This window comes from Medicago truncatula, chromosome 4 (genome assembly GCF_003473485.1).
Source record: "Medicago truncatula cultivar Jemalong A17 chromosome 4, MtrunA17r5.0-ANR, whole genome shotgun sequence".
Taxonomy (NCBI): domain Eukaryota; kingdom Viridiplantae; phylum Streptophyta; class Magnoliopsida; order Fabales; family Fabaceae; genus Medicago; species Medicago truncatula.
The window spans coordinates 62,880,198-62,900,202 of NC_053045.1; the positions used below are offsets into that span (position 1 = coordinate 62,880,198).

Genomic DNA, 20,005 nt, shown 5'->3' on the forward strand with positions numbered 1-20,005 from the left:
CTCTCCTCCCACTCTCTCCCCCTCTTTCTCTTCTTCCTCTTCTTCTTTGTTTATATAGTCTCTAGGGTCTTTATACCCCTTTAGGTAAATACCGGTTGCTTTTGGGGGAAAATAGTGGTCCATTAAGTTGGGGAAAAAGACATCATCCCTTGAGATAAAATTAGGTTTGTTTCCTTTTACTCCCAAAATCTTTTTACCGTGGGTAAAAGAATCAATATGGGGGCATAAAAGGAACTAAATTTAAATTTAACTCAATGGGTCTTGATGTTGTTTTCCCAACAGGACGGATCACTATTTTTCCCAAGAGCTATTGACATATACGGAAGAGGGTAAAATATATGTATTATATAATGTAATGTTTGAATCATATTAATAAAATGAGAGTTATCTTTATTAATTTTGTTTTTTATTTGTATTTATTTTCGCATTTATTTTATGTTTATGCTTATGTATTGAATAAATAAAATCGATTTTATTTTCTAATTTTGTATTTAATGAATAAATAAATTAGAATGAAAATTGAATTAGTATAAAATCGAATTTATTTTAAGTGCATAAATAAATTAGAATAAAGTGACCAAATAATTTAAAATAAAATAAAATAAAATAGAATTTATGTTTAGACTCTGCGCCATATTGACTAAATAAAATAATTTATTGAATTATATTGAATAAATAAAATATTTTAGACTTTGCGCCATATTGAATAAAGTAAATAAAATAATTTATTGAATTATATTGAATGAATAAAAAAAAAGTAGGCACTTTGCGCCACTTAACGATCGTACTAGTTTACATTTGTGCCACTTAACATGCGCAACGCTACTTAATTTGCGCACAAGTTTACACTTGCACTAATTAACTAGCGCATGGGCATTTTAGGTATAGGTGCAGGGTGCGAGCGAAATGTGTTGGGTGAAGAGTAAATTCCAACAACAAAATTGATCCCATATTCTGAGTGCGCATTGCATTTTGCAACAGGAAAGTTTTGAATTTGTGAATTAGGAATGGCGACGGAAGCTTATGCAGCTGAAGGAAACGGTGACAAAATCCAGTCTGATGTCCTCATCAAAGCCAGAGAATCTTGCTACAAGGTTGCTCCCATTCTCTTCTTCTTTGTCCTGTTATATACATAATTTGATATTCATGTTTTTTTTTTTTTTTTTTTAACAAGGCTCGTGATGCTTTCTACTCATGCATCGAAAATAAATGTGACAAGAAGCCAACAGAAATTGCAACAGTGGGTTTGCTTTACCCCAAAGAATGCCAACAATCCAGGAATCAATTCGTCAAACAGTGCCGATCTTCTTGGGTAACAAACATAACCCTTTATATCCCTTTCTCCGTTTTCATCTTGCAATTGTAAAAATTGATAATATATTTGGTTCTGCAGTCAGAAAAATTTATTTTGAGTAAATTGATTTGCCTATGTCTGGTATAACATTATGCTCATGTTTGGTGCTTTAGTATCAGGGTGGATATGTCAGAAACAGACGACAAACGGTGATTTTGACATACCCACCGTGATACCACCAAACATAGGCTATGGTTAAAATTGAGTTGAAGGTTATGTTTGAATCAAAAGCTACAAACCCTAGCTTCAAGTTAGTATCAATTATTGAGGCAAAATCAATTATACTTGTGAGCAACCAAACATGTCTGAATCAATTATATACCTTCATAGCCAATTTTGGCCCCTCTAGAAGTGGAACCAAACATACACAAAATCAATTTTGGCTTCTCTACACTGAATGTTTTCTCAATTTGGTATGTTAATTTATCATGTGGCAGGTGAAACATTTTGATAGACAATATTGTCAGAACAAAAAGGCTCAGCAGAGGCTTTTGGATGATAAAGGCAGCAGGAGAGGTCCGTTGTCACTCCCAAAGCCTTACACTCTCAAACCCACTCCTTGATTTTCATGAACCACTCCTCTGGCAGTAGTAGCAGTAGTATTAGTAGTAGTAAATAATGGGTAATTTGGATTCACAATGCTAACTTATACATGGTTCTTTAGTTTCAGTATGTTAATGTTCTGATAAGGATTTCTATTACAAGTCAGGAAATGGTATATACAGCGAAAAACCACTGCACAAAATGCTCGTGAATTATTATGATTGGCAAGTCAAATACATTTACCAACATGTTTTCCACTCAAACTGGAATTAAAAAGTATTCTCTCTTTATTAAAGCAACATGTCAGCATCGTGAAAATTTTGGGATGGTTTATTCACGTTACATGGCATTGCTCTTACAAATATATGTTTAGTTAGCATTAGTCACTAGTCATTAATGTGTTGATGATGTTGGGTTCACTAGTTTTTTCCTAGTTGCAATGAAAATATCCATTGATAGGAGATTTGAAGTGCCGAATGTTTATGACGGTACAAATAAAGAATACCCTCATTAGGTTCAGTTTATTCATGTTGGCAGGGGTGTAAAATTTAAAGATCAACTTGGCCCCTGACAAAGATGTACTTCACTTCGTCGTCTTTTTATGGGTGGAACTTGGAAGTGGAATACTTATCTGAATCAGTTGCAAATAGAAGCTTTAGAATGGCTTTCATGCTTTGCTTTCAGCGTATTTGAATCTTGAATATTGCTTTAATGTTTCGGTGTTCTTAGCTTTACAATGATTAGTTTGTACCTAATAATAACTGGTATTCATTGCCGCAAGACTTGACTATTCAAAATGTACTGACTTCGATAATTTATATTTTCTTTTGCTTCAATTGCTTGCTTTTGTTTTCAAGTATTGAGGCTATTAAACATTAGAGTATCTCTGCATTGGTCACGAAAAATTAATGGAAACAACACGTACTGGGTTTAATTTTTTATGCAATAATAGCTCAGAGTCACTAAGGGATGTATGACAAAATGATTAAACTTTATTGTTTGAGGAAGGGAAGAAAGATAATCATAAAGAAACTCTGTTATTTTTCCCCTAAAGGATTAGTTCAGTGGTTTGGGTTGGGACACTGAAGGAGTATCATGTAGAATGTTCAGGGTTCGACCCCTGCTAGCTACTAACATTCTCCCCCTCCCCTAACAAACTATCCACTAGCATTTGCCTATAGAAAATATTATATACAGAGATTACATCTTGGAAAATTCACCAACTTCTTTCACTTCCATCGTCTCTCTGAAATCTGAACCTTCTTTATGCCAAGCCTTGTATTTGTCCAATGCTTTCAATGATTGTCTTGTACTTCCTTCCTTAGACATATTATTGATTCTTGTCTCACCTCTAGTGTAGAGACATCGAATCAAAAATAACTCCAATCTTGGTTGAAATTAGAAATTTCATTATTGCTGGAAATCTGATTTTACTTTGTTTAAAGCTGTGCTATTATTTGGATTTAGGTTCAAATTTGTGCATTCACTTGTTACTCATTATTGTTTAGCATGTAGATGTAGAAATGATTAGTTTGATAAATATATATTCTGTTGAATATTTGTCATCCCTTTCATGGATAGTAAAACATGAAGATTTTGTTAGATTTATGACACCACTTGTCTTGTGAGATAGTTCGTTGTATTCAAAATATGGCATTTTCCATACCTATTTCTTTATTCCAGACCCTCAGTTCACAAATAACATATCCCTGATGAATTGTTTTTTTGTCTTGCAAACTGTTGGACCAATGACCAGCTGGATACTCTGTAGAAACGTAGCCACAATTGATTTTTTTTTTTTGAATAAACGTAGCCACAATTGATGAAGTGCAAAGTTTGCAACTATCATCAATTCTACTTTCTAGCTACCAATGAATAAAAAAATTTGGGTGCCTCTGTTTTCTGTCACTCATTCCAATTCAAATGAACGACTGATACATCATACATCTCTTGGTCTAAGAGGTGAGATGTTTGGTTTCAAGCCGTGAATGAACACAGTTGGTGTTAAGAGAGCTTTCCCTTAACGAGTCCACTTTGCTCAATAAATGTAACGATAAACTAGACATAAAAAGAAGAGAGGAATGCATTCATGGCTTAGAGATATTAATTGTCTCCTGAACTCGTTCTTCTCTGGGCTGGTGGTAGCATGCGGTGAAAAGGCGTGAGATAATATAGAATAGGTTAGTTAGATTTTAAAAATGGACGTAAATGTAATGTCGTTCCACTTCATTTCACTAAATAGTGATATACCATCGGTCCAAAGTCTTCAGTGGTGTGATGGAGAGAAGGTTTGTATTTATGTATATTCCATATAATTGTGTAAATTAATTTTAGCAGTAGTGTTGGACTATCGCACATACCTAATTAGAGTGTGAGAACATAGTGAGCTAGCTTGTGTTCTTGAATGTATAGACTCATAGTTCAAAAGTTCGAACCAGTAGGCTCAAATTCTCCTTCACTTATAAACATAGTTTTTTTTACTGCTAAAAAAAAATAAACATCATAGGTTTTTTTTTTTTATATTTTTTTTTTTACCTATGTTTAACTTCTTGGTTTCCAACAAGTAGCAACAAGTAACTTTGTTTTATGAGTAATTGAAAATTGTAGGAATCCTGATTTATATTCAATGACCATGCATGATCTATGATAAGTAGTGTTCTAAAATGGTAGATATAACTGGAACTAGGATATGGAGGAGGGGAATGAAAATTGGTGGTGGATGCGATCTCCCTTCCCCGGCTCAAGAGGGAAAAAACCATGCTTTATGTTGTGAAAATGTGTGCATTCATGCATACAAATAATCACCCATAACCACCTCTGCATAGCATATACCAGCAGCCACAGAAGAATGACACATAGTAAACAAAACAACCTTCTTTTTTGAGGGTTCTAAACTTCTAAACATACAAGATAACTTATGCTTCCAACAACAAATTGTTTGGTTGCAATGAATTCTAAAGGAAAAGTAAGGGAAACAGACAGGAAATGAAGCACTGGGCGGTTTCAAGTTCAACAATGCCTTAATTCATTTTCCGCTATAAAGTTTCTGTTGGTGTTTGTGTTTGCATTCACACCTATTGTTTGTATCGTTTTTAGAGCTCATCTCCTCCACTGACACTGTTGTAAACGTTTTTCTTCCTATTTCTTCTCTCACTCAATATATTCTCTCCTCTCCTCATAAACATATACTCTTCTTTTTCCACAATTACATTTCTCTTCTTTTTCAACTTCTTAACCGTTTGTATTTTCTAAGCAACAAGCGAAAACTGTCCAAGTTATTGCCTCCAGAGTCTTTAATTTATTTACTAAAAATAATTCCAGTATCTAGGGGGGATAATAATATATCCTATTTTACCTGAATTTTTTTTCCTTCCTATTTTTCGGAAAATAATATTTTAAACTTATCCTCATAACAATATTCAATTGTCAATCAAGGTTATTTTAGAGTGTCAATTCTTCTCTCTCAGCTAATGGGAGGCTATTTTAGCTATTTAGAATTTTAGATAGCAGGTCACAAGCATTAGAATTACCTTTTGGTTGGAAACAAATTTTATTCTTGTTATGCAAGCTTTCTCTAATTTAGAGTTAGCCACATTTTCAGAGAAGTAAACAATTTTACTGATTACTTAACTGATAATTATGTGTTTACTTTGTATGAATTTACATGGTGGATATTCTACCTCATTGTATTAAGGAAGATTACTTTCATAATCGTCGATATCTTCCCCGTTTTAGGTTTTTGCTAATATGGTTTTTCTTCTTTATTGATGTTGTTGATTGGCTATTAGTGTTTTGTTGCACTATTTTTTTTTCTTCCCTTCGGTGTGATTTTATCTCAATGGATTTTCGTGACAAGATTTTTTTAAGGTAGTTGTATTGGCACGTTTTGGTTTCCTTGGATTATGGCTTAGCCTTCCAAGTCTTATATTTCCTTATTTATAATGGAGAAATGTTAAGAACACACTCTCTAACATTTGCTATTTTATTTCGTAAAATTCATGTGAATCTCACCATTTCAACTGAGATCTATTTCTATAGCATGAAACCTACGTGAGTTTCTTATGATAGAAAAGTTAATGTTAGAGAGAGTGTTCATAATAATATTCCTCTTTATTTTAATATACTAAGTTTAATATACTAAGATGATGTGGTGGGTTGAAATGTCAACCAAATCAAGATGGTGGCACCTTACTCATGAAGAATGGTGGATAATTTACTCAACCAATAAACATTAATTACATAAGTGCATTTTTATTGGTTGGTGGATAAATTACCCACCATTATTTAAAGATAAATATAGAAAGAAAAAAAATCAATTAAGGATATCAAAACTATCGTGTGATGTCTTTGCACCAAAGGAAGATAAAACCTTTTACTTTTCTTTCACATTCAATAATAACACGAAACAACAAACTTTCTATTATCTTTCTCTCCTCTGTGTTCTTACTCTTTTACTTTTCTTTCTTCTCTAAATCAAGATTATATGTTGAGTGTTAACTCTCCCTCCCTCCCTCCCAATATGTAGGGTAAGAGTGATGCAAACAACCTCTAAAAAAAGATGAGTGATGCACGCAAAATTAATTTAAGATAATATTAAAATGATAATAATTAACATTTAACATTTCATGGAAAAAATATATTTCCTTAAAAAAAACGGATAAAATATATTAAACATTTGTTATGTAATATATATTCTTCGTTAAAAAATACTTATTTAGAAAGCGAAAAGGCATTTTAGTTAAACAAAAAAATTCCTTAAATAAGTTCACGGTGAAAATGATTTATGAAGTGAACAGATAAATATATTATATATTTTACGACAGAAAATATATTCATCACCAATTTTAATACATTGAAACCACATGTGAAAGGAGATAGTTTGTTTTTCTAAAGCTAGTGCGGAAAACTCCTCACCATCCTTTCTTAAGTTAACGTGAATGACTCATAACTTGATAGATCTCTTTTCTTGTGTTGCCCTTATTAGAGATTCGACCATTTTATCAAAGGATTTTATTGCTATATTGCATTTCATTTGTTTTAAAATGAGTGTCGTTTATGGTTGTTTCACATATATTAAGAAATACACTCTAAACATGACATTTTTACTAAAATAGCCTTGTTAACTATTGATGCATTTCCCATCATTATAAATTAAAGTAAAATGTGGTACTTTGGAAGTAGTGTGCATAGTAATAATTAAGGGGTAGTATTTGGAAAATGTAATTAATAGTGCGTTGAAAAGTGAGAATGACATTCATTTTGAAACAATTTCATTTTGCTAAAACGACAGTCATTTTGAAACGGATGGAGTAATCTCTAAGAATGTGTTTGGATGAATTTTTTTTTTTGAGGCAATGTATTGTTTTCAGTGATATAAGGTAATAAATAGAAAGTTCATACGAATCACGGTAAAAGACTTCACTCCATATTCACTTATTGTTTAACCTGAATTATCTCTTTGATTTAAGGTAATAATTAGAAGGCTCATACAAATCACGATCGTCGTGAAGTACTCTACACTTTGTTAATGTCTTAGCTAGATATCAAGGCCTTCGGAAAGTTTTTCATATCCTATTCTTGATTCCCCTCCTTTCAACTTTTTTTGAAGAGGATTCCCCTCCTTTCAATTCAATGTGCGTTTGCGCAAAACTTACGTTGAGTGCAAAAAAATAATACCGTGATTCGAACTTTCACCCTAATATATCAAATATTTATGTAATATTTCATTATATAAACAACGTTTACATGGATCTCAGTTTTTATTTCCTTCTTTATTAAAAATCATTTTTTCTAAAGCACATTATTAAATTAAATTATACTATGAATCAAAATATATTTTTTTGTCATGATCTTGCTGTTCCAATCCAAGACATGGGCATATGAGGAATGTATCAACAATAAAAAAAAGGAATTGGGCATGATTCGAATGAGGATCGTGGGAGAGATAAGAATGAATGATATCACGATGATGAAACTACGCGCTATAGAGACTTCTTCTAATCTAACGTGGGATCCACAAATTCTTAAAACTGATGATTTGCCATGCTAATCAAACGTGGGCATTTAATCTCTTTCTCCGCACGACCGGATTATTTAGTTGCTCCCCACTATCATCACCTCACGGTCCAGTACATGTTTACATTACATCTTCTACCTATTGTTTTTTCCTCCCTTTTCTTAACTTTATGATTTTCTCTAGGAATAAATAAGACAATGAATTTGTCCGAGTGTTAAATAAAGTCTAACAAAATATCGTATGTTATGGACTTGATATAAGATCCGTTTTACGAAGGCCTTACTCAAAGCCAACCATCTCCAACTTGTAACACCTCAACGGCTAACAACGTCTTCCAACAGAAAATTGAATCCAGACGTCGATGGGCATCGACCGTCCCCAATATATGACCCCTATATCAGTCTCCAATGGCTACCAACCTTCACAAAACATTCCACCGAAATCCACTCACTATTTGCTCTCTTATCGATTATACACAAAATGTTGTTCGAGCTCGAACAATCTTCTTAATCGATTCAAATCAAAATCCTTGTGAAGATTTGAATTCAAATATATTTTTAATGATTCGTTCTTAACATAAGTTCATTAGCTAAGTTATAATTTTGTGAGAAAAAATTGTTGCCAAAATCTATTTTGATCATATAAATATAAGCTATTAGCTTTAAACTAAAAAATTCGTCTTTCTTTTCTTTCGAAAGAACTAAAAAGTTCGTCTTCATAATGATAAACATAGCCTTAATATATTATCAATATTGCATTTGTATCATCTATTTTTGAATCGTCACATCATTCCATATGTTAACTTACCTAACAAGATAATATAAAAAAAAAAAAAAAAATTCATTAAGAATACACAACACCACGTTAATTATTATAATTCATAGTACATTTCCGTAAAAAAAATAAACAATACATAACTAATAATATTAGAAAAACGTGGCCAATTTCATATGTATCACTCTTGAAACATTATTTTCAATTTGCATTATGACCTAGTGAATAAAAATATATATTTTTTCACAAGAATTATACCAATATTCAATTTGACAAATTGTTATTGTTTTTTTTGTTGAAAGAGACAAATTGTTATGCTCTTTTTGTTATCAATAATTTCTTCTTTCAAAAAATAAATAATATTTTTTTAATATGCGTAAAATAACTCAGTGTAACACACAAAATGAAACCAAAGGAGACAAATGAAGCACGGAATACTGAAAAGTGATAGCTAAGTGAAAAAGAATGAACAATGGACATAGATTTAATACATTATAATTTGGATGGTTCAGATTTATTATCTGTTAACTTTTTGTTGGATTATACACCCTCCGGTCACTATTATAAGCAAAAATTTACATTTTAGATTCATTCATTTAATGATGCACATGGTCTTTATTGTAGACCACATACATCATTAAATGAATGAACCTAGAATGTAGTTTTTTTGCTTATATTAATGATCGGAGGGTGTATAAAACAAAAATTGTGACCCCACATCATAATTAAATAACATTTTCTGTTTTGTATGCAGTAGTGGGCCTTTGCAATAATTTTTGGACTTGTTGATAATGTTTCGGATCATACGTATGTATATAATGAAAATGTTTTTTTTGAAGGAATAATGAAAATGTTATAACCTAATCACACGTATATGCTTGTTAATTTAGGGAATATGTATATATTTGTTTTTTTTTTTTTTTGATACAAAGATCCGAAAATAATTTTTTTTATTTGATTAATGCTAAAAGGAATAATCAACTGTTAAAAATGAAAGTTTATTTGTATGTTTAAAAAAAACTGATAATTGATTGATTTTTAAGACAATGATGTGTAAATAAAAAAAGGCTTAAATATGTATTTCATCCTTGCAATTAGGTCCTTGCAATTGGGGTCGTTTAAAAATTAATCTCTGTATTCGCTAATCCTTGCAAACTAGCCTTGCAATCATTAATCATTTAAAATTTCGTCCTTTGACCCTGTTAATCATTGCCATGTCATATGATTACTGACGTGGCAATGTTAAACTGGTTTTCACTTGACAGCTCATCCATCTGGGCATGAAAATGGATAAAAATACCCCTGGACTCATCAGACAAATGCGAAAAGACCAAATACCGCCTGACTTTATCTTCTTCACAAATCCTTTACTTCTCTTCTTCGTTTCACTTCTTCTTCTTCACACACCCTCTTCTTCTTCTTCGCCATTCCACTAAAAATAGAAAAGGGACTTTTTAAAATAAATTTGGAATGTTTTTATTTGTTTTTATACTAATTTCTCAATTTTAAATTCACTTAAATTAAAAGGAGAAGAATTGAAATTAGGGTTCATGTTGTTTTCAATTCACCTTTTATTCTTAACTCATAAACCAAAACGGGAATTGATGCGAAGGTAGCTTTGGGGACATTCTTGCAACGGTGGAATTGAATCCATAGCCACATTGAGATCTATTGCAACAATTTGACAAAGATACATGGTGAACAACAACAACAACGTTGGAATTGAAAACAACATTAAAATAATAAACTGAGTTTGTTTTTGTTTTTTTTGCCAGTTCAAAATCGACTGGTGTTTTCCATGGTGGAAAAAAAATCTCATTTTTCAAATTAAACGGCACCTGGACAATTTTTAAACAAGATATATTAGTTTTGTTGTATTGTTATCATATACTCTTTTATTTTTCTTTCAACATGTGTTCACCCTAACGACACATTCTTTAAAAGGTGCTGCTAACCAGTGCTCCGAGGGTACTGTATAAGAAATAATAAATAGACAATAAATAAATGAATCTCAATTGGTTTACCTAAATTAAAGTGAGATATAAGTCAACTAATTAAAATAAGATATAGTTGTATTTATTGTTTGTTTTTGTAGCACTAACATCATCAATTTCAATTATGTTATTTATCATCTACAAATAAAAACGATAATATAAAAAAAAAAAAAAAACATAAAGACAAGATGTAAAAAAAAGAACAAATTTTTTATTTGAATAATACCTAATAAATTGAACGTAGCGTAAATAAAAAAAGATTGAATATTTTATTTTTTAGAAGTTAAAAAAAAAGAAGATTGATTATGGTATTGATGATGGCAGAGAGATATTGAATATAACATTTATTAATTTTAATTATTTAAAATATTTTACACTTTAATTAAGATAAATCAAGTGAAATCCATTTATTTATTGCCTATTTTTTATTCTTTATCCAATGCCCCGGAGGCACCGGTTAGCATTGCCCTTCTTTAAATCATTCTTTCATAGTTTTTTCTAAATTACCTTTGAAAAATGGTGGGTAATTTACCCACCAACCAATGAATATGAGCAATTTATTGGTGGGGTCAACATAGTTCATGAATATGTGCTTATGTGGCTAATGTGTATTAGTTGAGGTAAATTACCCACCATTCTTCCATGGGTACCCTAGTTATCACCTTCTTTCATACGCTATGATTACAAAAATTTGATGGAAAATAAGAAATGATCTTACTAAATGAGTGTTTAAGAACATTGCATGAGAAATAAATAAACATAAAATTTGTCTAGAGAAAACAAAATAATCATTCGTCAATATAATAATGATTATGCTATTTTCTCGTACAAACTTATCTCTTTTCACACCCGTTACATTTTCCAAACGGAAAATAAAAACTAAAATTTAAGAGTGCACCAATTTGAATAAAAGGAAAGTCATGACAAAAAATAAAGAAAATTACAACAAAAATAAGACCTATAATAGAAAGATGGTAAGGCTGAAATTAATACGAAAGTTAGCATCTGCCAAAGTCTAGGTAAATACGACGTCGTAAAAGTCCCACGCATTATTTTCCTAGACTTGAGAAACTCCACCTCATTTTGTGTTTTCATCTTAGATGCTACTCTTTTGTTTATGTCTCTGTTGAGTGAAAAAGTCAACGAAACAGACGGCGTCTACGACTTAGAAGCGGAGTTAGCATCTTTGACGATGCTGTTAACGGACATTCCGGGAGAAGATGGCCCATCACCGTTAGATGCGGTGATAGGGTTGGAACTACCGTTGATGTTATTATTAGCAGCATTGATCAAAGGGTTCCTGGTGTGACACGTGGCAGTAGAGATTGCAGTAGCAAGAGAAATAGGCATGAGGCAAAGACCTTTGCCTTGTAAGTATTGCATGGCAGATCCCATGTCTTCTTCCATTAGCTTGGCCACTTGATGCTCCGTCATGGTGAGGCTTTCGTTGGAGGACGACGCCGTTTTAGGGTTTCGTGGGTGGACCCCTCCGTTGCCGTTTGTTTGGACGCAGTCACTGACACCCTACAAGGAAAAAAGAACACGTGGCACTGTTAAGGGGAGAGAGTGGAATCTGAGAAAGTAGCTACGCGTGCTACTTTTGGGTTGTCGTTTTGTGGTGATTGAGAATTTCAGAATTGATTGATTAATACTATGAAACAAAGCTAACAAAAATTAAAGTTGGTGTGTCATCTAGTGAGAAGACTCGTCTCTCTATTTTCGTGGATGCTGAGTATTTCTTCTTATGGAAATTCTAACATGTTTTTTTAATACTTCCCACAATTTCTTGCTTTCTCAATTTTAGGGGTAGTATTTGAGTGACATAGAGTTGGGTGACATTGATCAATCACAATCTCATAGAGTTAGGTGACATTGGTGACATAGAGTTGGGCGACATTGTGCTATCCCAATTTTAGATAGGAAAAGATATAAATTACTAATTGTAATAGGAGCTTGATTATTTTTTATTTCATTGAATTAGGAAGAAACAAGTAATAAGAAAAAGCAGAAGAAAAATGGGATTATTTCTTTTCTTTTTTGAAAGAACAATAGCAGCAAGAAAGCCACGAGAAAAGTTTCCTTTTTACTATAAATAATAACTTTGGTTAATTCAGAAAGAAAGTGGAAAACTTACCTCGGAGGACATATCAGCCACAAGAGGAGCTACAGCCCCTGCTCCACCTAATCTGCTCATACTCAAAACCTGTAAATAAATTCAATTACGCAACCAGTGACAAAGATTAAAAACAATATGCAGTACCTAGAAAACTCTTAAAAAATAAAATTAGTACTGTTAATCATAAAACAACAGAAGGAAAAAAATTGTTAAAATCATTCTATATAGATAGATAGATATACTGGACATATTTAAGTAAAAACTGTATTTTGTAAATTTCCCAAAAGTATATTGAAGAAATAGAAGGGAATCTCACTTTGACTTGGACTTGTAGGAACTTCACATAATCGATGATCTCATCCAGCATGGAAGCCTTGTCTGTCTGTCGATCCACAGACCAAACAAATAATTAAAATTTCAACATGGATAGATACACCCATTACACTATGTTTATAAGTGTCTTATATTTAAATGTTTTTTAATTGGTTAACTAACCACATCTTGAGATAATTATTGAGGCCATAAATTTTATGATAAAATAAGCTCCATCGAGTAAAACAAGTGGACATGTAAACACGCGAATGAAAGTATATCACCGCCACACTAGATTGAAAGTGGTGCGCTTACAGGCAATGAACCATGATCATTATAGGAAATCGTGTAGTTGAATTATCCATAATTTTGATTTAAATTGAATTATCTAGATATCGTGTGTGTGTGTTATAACGAGTGTATGAAAAGTATTACAGGTCTTTAATTAGAAAGTAAATATCCAATTTAATCCCTCATAGTTTTTTTTTTCTTAATTGACTTCCTAGCTAGCAAAAAATAGCATCCACAATTTAGTCTATAATTTTTTTTTTTTTTTTTTTTTTATACATAGGAGAAACTAGTTCTCCACTCATAATATTAGAGGGGTTAGATGTACCGAAAAAATAGTAGAGGGGTTAGTTGGTCTCCAAATTGAAAATATTGGAGCTAATTTAGTATTTTTTTGTCAGAAAAAAATAAAATGTCAGGAACTAAATTAATTATTTACTTTCTAATTTAAGACCTATAATAATTTTCGTTATAACAAACGGGATCATGTTTAGAGATGTAGTTAATTCACTTGAGTAGATAGTTAATTAAATTTAGATCAATTTTTTTGTTGTTGAAGTATTTAGATCAAAATTATTGATAATTCAACTACAACATGATCTAAATTAATACTAATCAGATGAGAAAATTGGATATATGCATGGAACTTTTTTTTTTTTTTTTGTTAAGTAAAAGATCACGTGATGATTGAAATTGAATATCACTCTTACTCCCGATAATCAACAAAATTAGCCATAACTGAGTGTTACCTTGTTTGCATTAGGAACAAGTTCCTGCAAAGCTTTCATTCTCTCAGCAATTCTTTCCCTCCGTAGCTGCCATACATAAAAACAAAATTACCAAATTACCATTGTACTATTACCCTTCCACATTGATCCAAAAAGAAACAAAAGAAAGCGATTTTAAAAACAGAAACAGAATGATAGTAGGCGTAGGCCCTCCCAAATAAGGGTTTATATTCTGTTAGCCACTGACAAACAACCGCATTTTCTCTGAAAAAATTACACGTTTTGGCGTTTTCATAAGTATATTAATTGTTACACTGAAAATGACAACTTAAGTTATTTATTGTACCCAATTTTCTGCACAACCAAACACTTCATAGCAAGATACATACCCTTTCGGCGATGCTGTGTGGGTCGGTGGCTTGCCCTCTCCTTGCCCTAACCTTTTGTCTCGGCTGAGCCGGAGCGCCACTTGCCGGAGCTTGGTTCGTTGCACTCACCGAACCACTTCCAAAACTCTGCCCCTATCGTTCAAATTTCCAAAAATAGTAAATCAAATCAATTTTAATTCACATGAAAAATATTTCACAACAAATAATAATTTTGTTTGAAAAATTAAGAAAGGAAAAGAATAGAACCTGTGGAGGTTGAAAATGGTGAGGTTGAGCGACACCGTGGAGAGATCCGGAGAAACCGTTGAAGAGAGCTTGAACGGAAGCATCACCAGCAGCCTGTAAAAGCTAACAATATTAAAATATTCAGTAATAAAAACGATAAAGTTGTTAATTAATAAACGGAGTGAGAAAATATGAATATACTCACGGAGGAGGTGTTAACGACGTCGTTTTGGGAGGAGTCAAAGTCAGCAGGCATGTGGAGGAGACCTCCGGAATCGGCGGTGAGAAGCATGAGAGCGGCGGCGGTTTTGTCAGTGATCTGGTGGTTACGAAACTTAGAGGCAAGGTTGTTGTGTTGTTCATCGTAATTAGGGAAAGTGACATTTTCGTCGGAATTGGGGTCCCATAATAAGGGTTTGTTATGGTTTGGGTCGAGAGTGTTCCATGAAGGAGGAAGATTGGTGGAGAGGATTTGTTTGAGAAAATCGTCGTGATGGTTGAATGTGTCGTTGTGATTGTTGTTGTTGTTGTTAATTTGGATCTGACTTTGGAGAGGAATGGGAATTTCAGAAGAAGAAGAAGAAGAAGAGTTGAAGAGAGAGTTAAGAGATTGCATTTCTCTGCTACAAGGCTGCATGAGGAAAGAAGATGCGTGTGGTGTGTGTGTGGAAGTTGGAGGAGAGAGAGTAGAGAGAAGAGAGTTTGTTGAGTCAATGTGGAGTGGGAGGGTTGAAATGAAAGTTTATTAATAAGTAACTTGAAAGAGAGAGAGTATGGACAGAACACATGTTGCAACAGAGCAATGCGTTTCACCAGGAACGGACGGATAATTGCATAGGTAGCCTTGTCACCTTTTTTATTTATTTTGGAATTCATACTATAGTAGTACTATTTTGTGGGTCAAATAAACTACTCCTTGCATCCATGATTCAGGTCATTATAAAAAATAAAAAAAAACTATTCCTTGAGGTCTCATTATAACTCTCCTCTCTTTCAAATTCGAGCTTGTTTAACGGATAGGGTTAAGAAATAAATCGAGTCAATTTGAGTCATGTTAAAATTAGCAATTTTGCATTGAAAAATATGATAATTTAACTTTTAAGAAGTTGACTATACGACTTTTAATAAGTATATTTCTATAATAAATTCCTTAACATGTGCCAGCCATTGAGGGCACAAGTTAACATTTACCTTTTAGAATATGGACAATTTATATATATGGTGTCATTCAAAAAATTTACATCTCTCACCGTTCGTTCATAAATCAAAGTACACGGTGCCTCGTTTTTAAATTTTTTTAGATCTGTCACCGTTCATAAACCAAACAAATTATAACTTAAGCTAAATGAGTTCAACATAAGTTCGACTCGTTTGGATCATAAACTAACTCAATTATATATAATATTTATTAAAAATTAATGTTATATATTCAAGTAGTAATTTATGTTGAGTTTCTTTTGAAAACTTCTCATATTTCTTAAATTGAATATTTTAAAAAGCAAATAAGCATATGGAATTTTTTACGTTTCTGGAAAATGGATCGCCTAATAGCATATTACTAAAACCTATCAAAAAATACTAGGATTTCCTCAAAAAATACTAGGATTAATCACCTAGTGACCTAGTAACATATGCAGTAGTTCTATAAGCTTTCACAGTCTCACATAGGATACATTAGTGGAAAGTAGAGAAGAATCTAGCCACATAAACATCAACTTGTGAGGAAGTTCGGTAGATTTGGAGTTGAGGTTACATAACATTATTATTAATTATTTAATGTAATGTGCTCTCAACCAGTTTTCTCATTAACACTAGCTTAAATTTTGATGATTTCACTAAATCAAATGGAAGATTTTAAACGAACTTAAGTTGATTTTTGGGCAGAGTTTATTCTTATATAGTTGAGTTCGAGCTAAAAAGAAGATTTTAAATGAATTTGAGTCAAATTTTAAGCTGAGCTAATTCTTATCAAATCGAATTCAATAAAGTTCGAATCATTTCTAGCCTATTTAGAGAGAGAATTTTTTCTTCCATTTTTCATCTTAAAAGATGTGTGTTTTACACGCTTATTAAAGAAATAGTTAGATGTGTTGATTTTAATAGTAAAATGTTATTTCATTTACTAGAACACCTTACTAATCATAGTTTGTGAAGTAATTAGGTGATTAAATGCAATAAATAAGGGTACGTTAATGGAAGAAGAAAAAAAAGATTGTACTCATGTCATAAAAAAAGAAGAAATTTGAGACAAGGAAAGGTGATAAAAATGACACCTAATTTGAGGCAAATAAGGAGCATGTAATTTTTTTTTAGAGGTTAATGTCACTTTCTTTATTATACCATTAACTATTTATTACTCTATAATTTATTTCAGTTTAAAATTTATCGTTTTCATACCATTAATTAAGTATAATTTTGTAAAATAATTCTTTATTTATCTTTCTTGTATGAAATTAATGAAATGATCAAAACGACTTATCTTTTGGAACTGAGGAAGTAATGTATTTGTGGTTCAATAACTATTCCTTGAGGTCTCAACTATCAACATAAACAACAACAAAAAGTTTGTTTTATAGCCTTAAATCTAATATTACCAACAATGAATTGATTCAATGATCAATGATAAGAGATTTGAACCCTTAATTAAGAGAACGTAAATTTGATTTCTAACTCTCTTACCTATAGAGAAAATTTGGTTACACTATTACAGAGAAAAATAAATTGGTTAGACGATCGTCTCATGATAACAGAATATTATCATAGCATATCATGTTTCTTCATGTGCTAACAGATAGGACTATATCTAAGGGAGAAATATCATCCTAGATTAAAAAATAAGTCTAAAATTTAATTAGGCCTCAAAATATTTAAAAAAAAAAATTAGGGGGCGTTAAGTCAAAAATAAAAACAATGTTTAAAGGTTCACTATTCTTGTTGGTTCAAATTATTAGCTTACTCTAAACATATGGATAAAATATATTGTTTTTGTTGTAAATTGTTCACTTCTCAAAATAGCTGTCACGTAAGTCTTTTAGCAAATGATGAAGTGAATAATTGGAAGCATTTAAATGAGAAACTCAAAGAACATAAGAATAGTGGTTAGCATACCACTAACTAATATTGAAAAACTACTTGAGATCGTCAATTTTACAAGATGATTTTGCATGATGTTTGTATTAGATTATTTTTTTAATGTAACACAAGTTATCATCTTCAAGCAAATTTCCTCAAAAAAAAAAAAGTTATCATCTTCAAGAAAATTATTTTCACACTTTAAGAATTTAATTTTATTATATACTTATTAATTATTGACTAAATCGTAGGCTCACGCTTAGGCCACTAAAATCTCATAAACAAACGAGATATATCCTTAAATAATTCGCCAATGTACCACATACGTAGTTATGAGTGATACTATTTGCAGCAAATTATTTTATCCCGAACCAATTGTGAATCGTTTTTGAGTATCAGATCTTTGATGAGCAGAAATCATGGCTGCCACTAAATATAAAAATGCTTCGAGCTACGGTAGCAATTCATCATCGTAATGTTTTCGTGAAGTTTTGTTTCGCATGAAATAACATTTTCCTTATGATACATCATATACTCCATTCATCTCAAAATGTAAGTTAAATGAAGTCAAAATAAATTGATATATTCGTATAAATTTTGAGTTAAATACATTAACTTTTGTTAACCAATATATTTTTTTTTATATTTTACGACGACGGGAGTATATTCTTAATTTTGACGGGATATATATTCTTAATTTGTTCTTTTGGAATTGATGAGCATAAAAGACATTGGCAATAGTACTTACTATACATATATGCGTCGTGAGTGATTGAACCCATGTTCAAATGGAGGGATATTTTTCTTTAGAAGGGTTCAAATGGAAGGATATGTAAAGTTCTAAAAGGGTGCACAATTTAAGTATTCGAGACGAGACAAGACTCAAGAGAGCTTGAAAACATACATATACAATAACATTGATGTGTCTAGACGACATGGGGAGGAAAGTTTTTGTTAGACTAAACATGAATAAAGCTTTCATTGAAGCTTGGCAACCAGCAGCAAAAGATATAGGTATATGTCCTTGTCCTGTAGCAATCACATCCCTCCTTCTATTCAGGTGATAGGGCTCTCTTTACACATCGACCCCCACTTACTAGCCTAAATTTATTATACTGTGGAACATAATTCTTAAGCGCTTTAGGAAATTTTTGAAAATTTAGTGTGTTTTATTTTAAGTAGGTTTTATCCGTTCATAGAAAAAGATGTAGATTTGTCCTTTAGTGGCGGTGACTTTGTTCTCCCGGTCTTTATTGGTTTCTCACTTTATAATTCACCTCCTTTCTCCTTCAAAAAAAATTGTCTGTAGTCTCGAAGAGTTCTTAGTTCTCACATTCTTTATTATACTTTTCTTTTTCCCTGAAACCACATCTTCTCATCACCCATTTCAACAAAGAAGGTTGCATTAGAAGCCCCCCTAGATTGTTCAATCCCTTAAAAAGACCGATCGAAAGATAGCTTCTAATAGAAAAATCCGATCAAAACGTATCTTCTGATATGTTTGTTTCATTGAAAGTTGGATAAATTCAGGGTTTTTTGAGCAAACGTGATGGGTGCAAAGGGCAATTTCCTTCAACAAATATGTTGATAATGCTCATTGGGCTGACATTTTCAGTCCACTAATTTTAGGTTGGGCTACAAATGAAATGGCTTGTTTGTCGTAAAAAAAAAATTAAGAAATTGAACAAATTAAAAATTATTTTTTTTTACAAAAAATAAAAAAATTAAGGTTATAAAATGGTAATATGTCCTGTCAAAACTTTTTGTTTTGAAAGAAATGTCCTGTCAAAACTTATCCTATAGAAATTTTCGAACAGTTATTTTCAATAAATTAACATTAAATATTTTACCATAGAAGAAAAACATGTTGGTATGCTAATCCTTTTCACATTTGGATGATTGAGTATGGACAAAATGTTTTTTCTTTCATGTTTAAAATGATCTTTCAAACATAAATAATACACACAAAAAAAATCTTTCGAACATAAATAATCTTTAAGGGAGTTGAGAAGGGAAGATTTTGAAGGGTTGGAAATATAAGGGAAAATTGTAAAATCTTTCACAATTTTCAAAAAAGAATATATTTTTTAAAGAATGATAAATAAATATTTATGATTAATATGTTTTTAATTTTAAGAATAGGGAAATGCCAAGGGCACTAGTTAAGGTTTATTAAATGAAATATTATCTTGAA

The 20,005-nt window shown here is 31.7% G+C and overlaps 2 protein-coding genes across 5 annotated transcripts; one reads left to right on the plus strand and one right to left on the minus strand.

The window, feature by feature from the left end:
- Window positions 1-904: 904 nt before the first annotated feature.
- LOC11437300 (uncharacterized) lies at window positions 905-2,733 on the plus strand. 3 transcript variants are annotated; one of them, XR_003011051.2, is made up of 4 exons: window positions 905-1,094; window positions 1,175-1,312; window positions 1,792-1,976; window positions 2,435-2,733. XR_003011051.2 is itself a non-coding variant. In XM_003610298.4 (4 exons), exons 1-4 carry the CDS (start codon window positions 1,008-1,010, stop codon window positions 2,440-2,442), a joined length of 312 nt encoding a protein of 103 aa, XP_003610346.1. In that variant the 5' UTR covers window positions 906-1,007; the 3' UTR covers window positions 2,443-2,733. The 3 variants fall into 3 exon arrangements, 2 of the variants coding, with proteins under 2 accessions (XP_003610346.1, XP_013458597.1); XM_003610298.4 differs by having other exon boundaries at window positions 906-1,094; window positions 1,792-1,870; XM_013603143.3 differs by lacking the exon at window positions 2,435-2,733 and having other exon boundaries at window positions 906-1,094; window positions 1,792-2,192.
- An 8,676-nt stretch (window positions 2,734-11,409) lies between these two features.
- LOC11441077 (bHLH transcription factor RHL1) lies at window positions 11,410-15,548 on the minus strand. 2 transcript variants are annotated; one of them, XM_003610299.4, is made up of 7 exons: window positions 14,945-15,548; window positions 14,761-14,862; window positions 14,515-14,646; window positions 14,147-14,212; window positions 13,114-13,179; window positions 12,816-12,884; window positions 11,410-12,205 (listed from the first exon to the last, which is right to left on the minus strand). In XM_003610299.4, the coding sequence occupies exons 1-7, from the start codon at window positions 15,374-15,376 to the stop codon at window positions 11,840-11,842; spliced, it is 1,233 nt and encodes a 410-aa protein (XP_003610347.2). In that variant the 5' UTR covers window positions 15,377-15,548; the 3' UTR covers window positions 11,410-11,839. The 2 variants fall into 2 exon arrangements, with proteins under 2 accessions (XP_003610347.2, XP_003610348.2); XM_003610300.4 differs by having other exon boundaries at window positions 14,761-14,853; window positions 14,945-15,546.
- Between the last annotated feature and the right edge of the window lie 4,457 nt (window positions 15,549-20,005).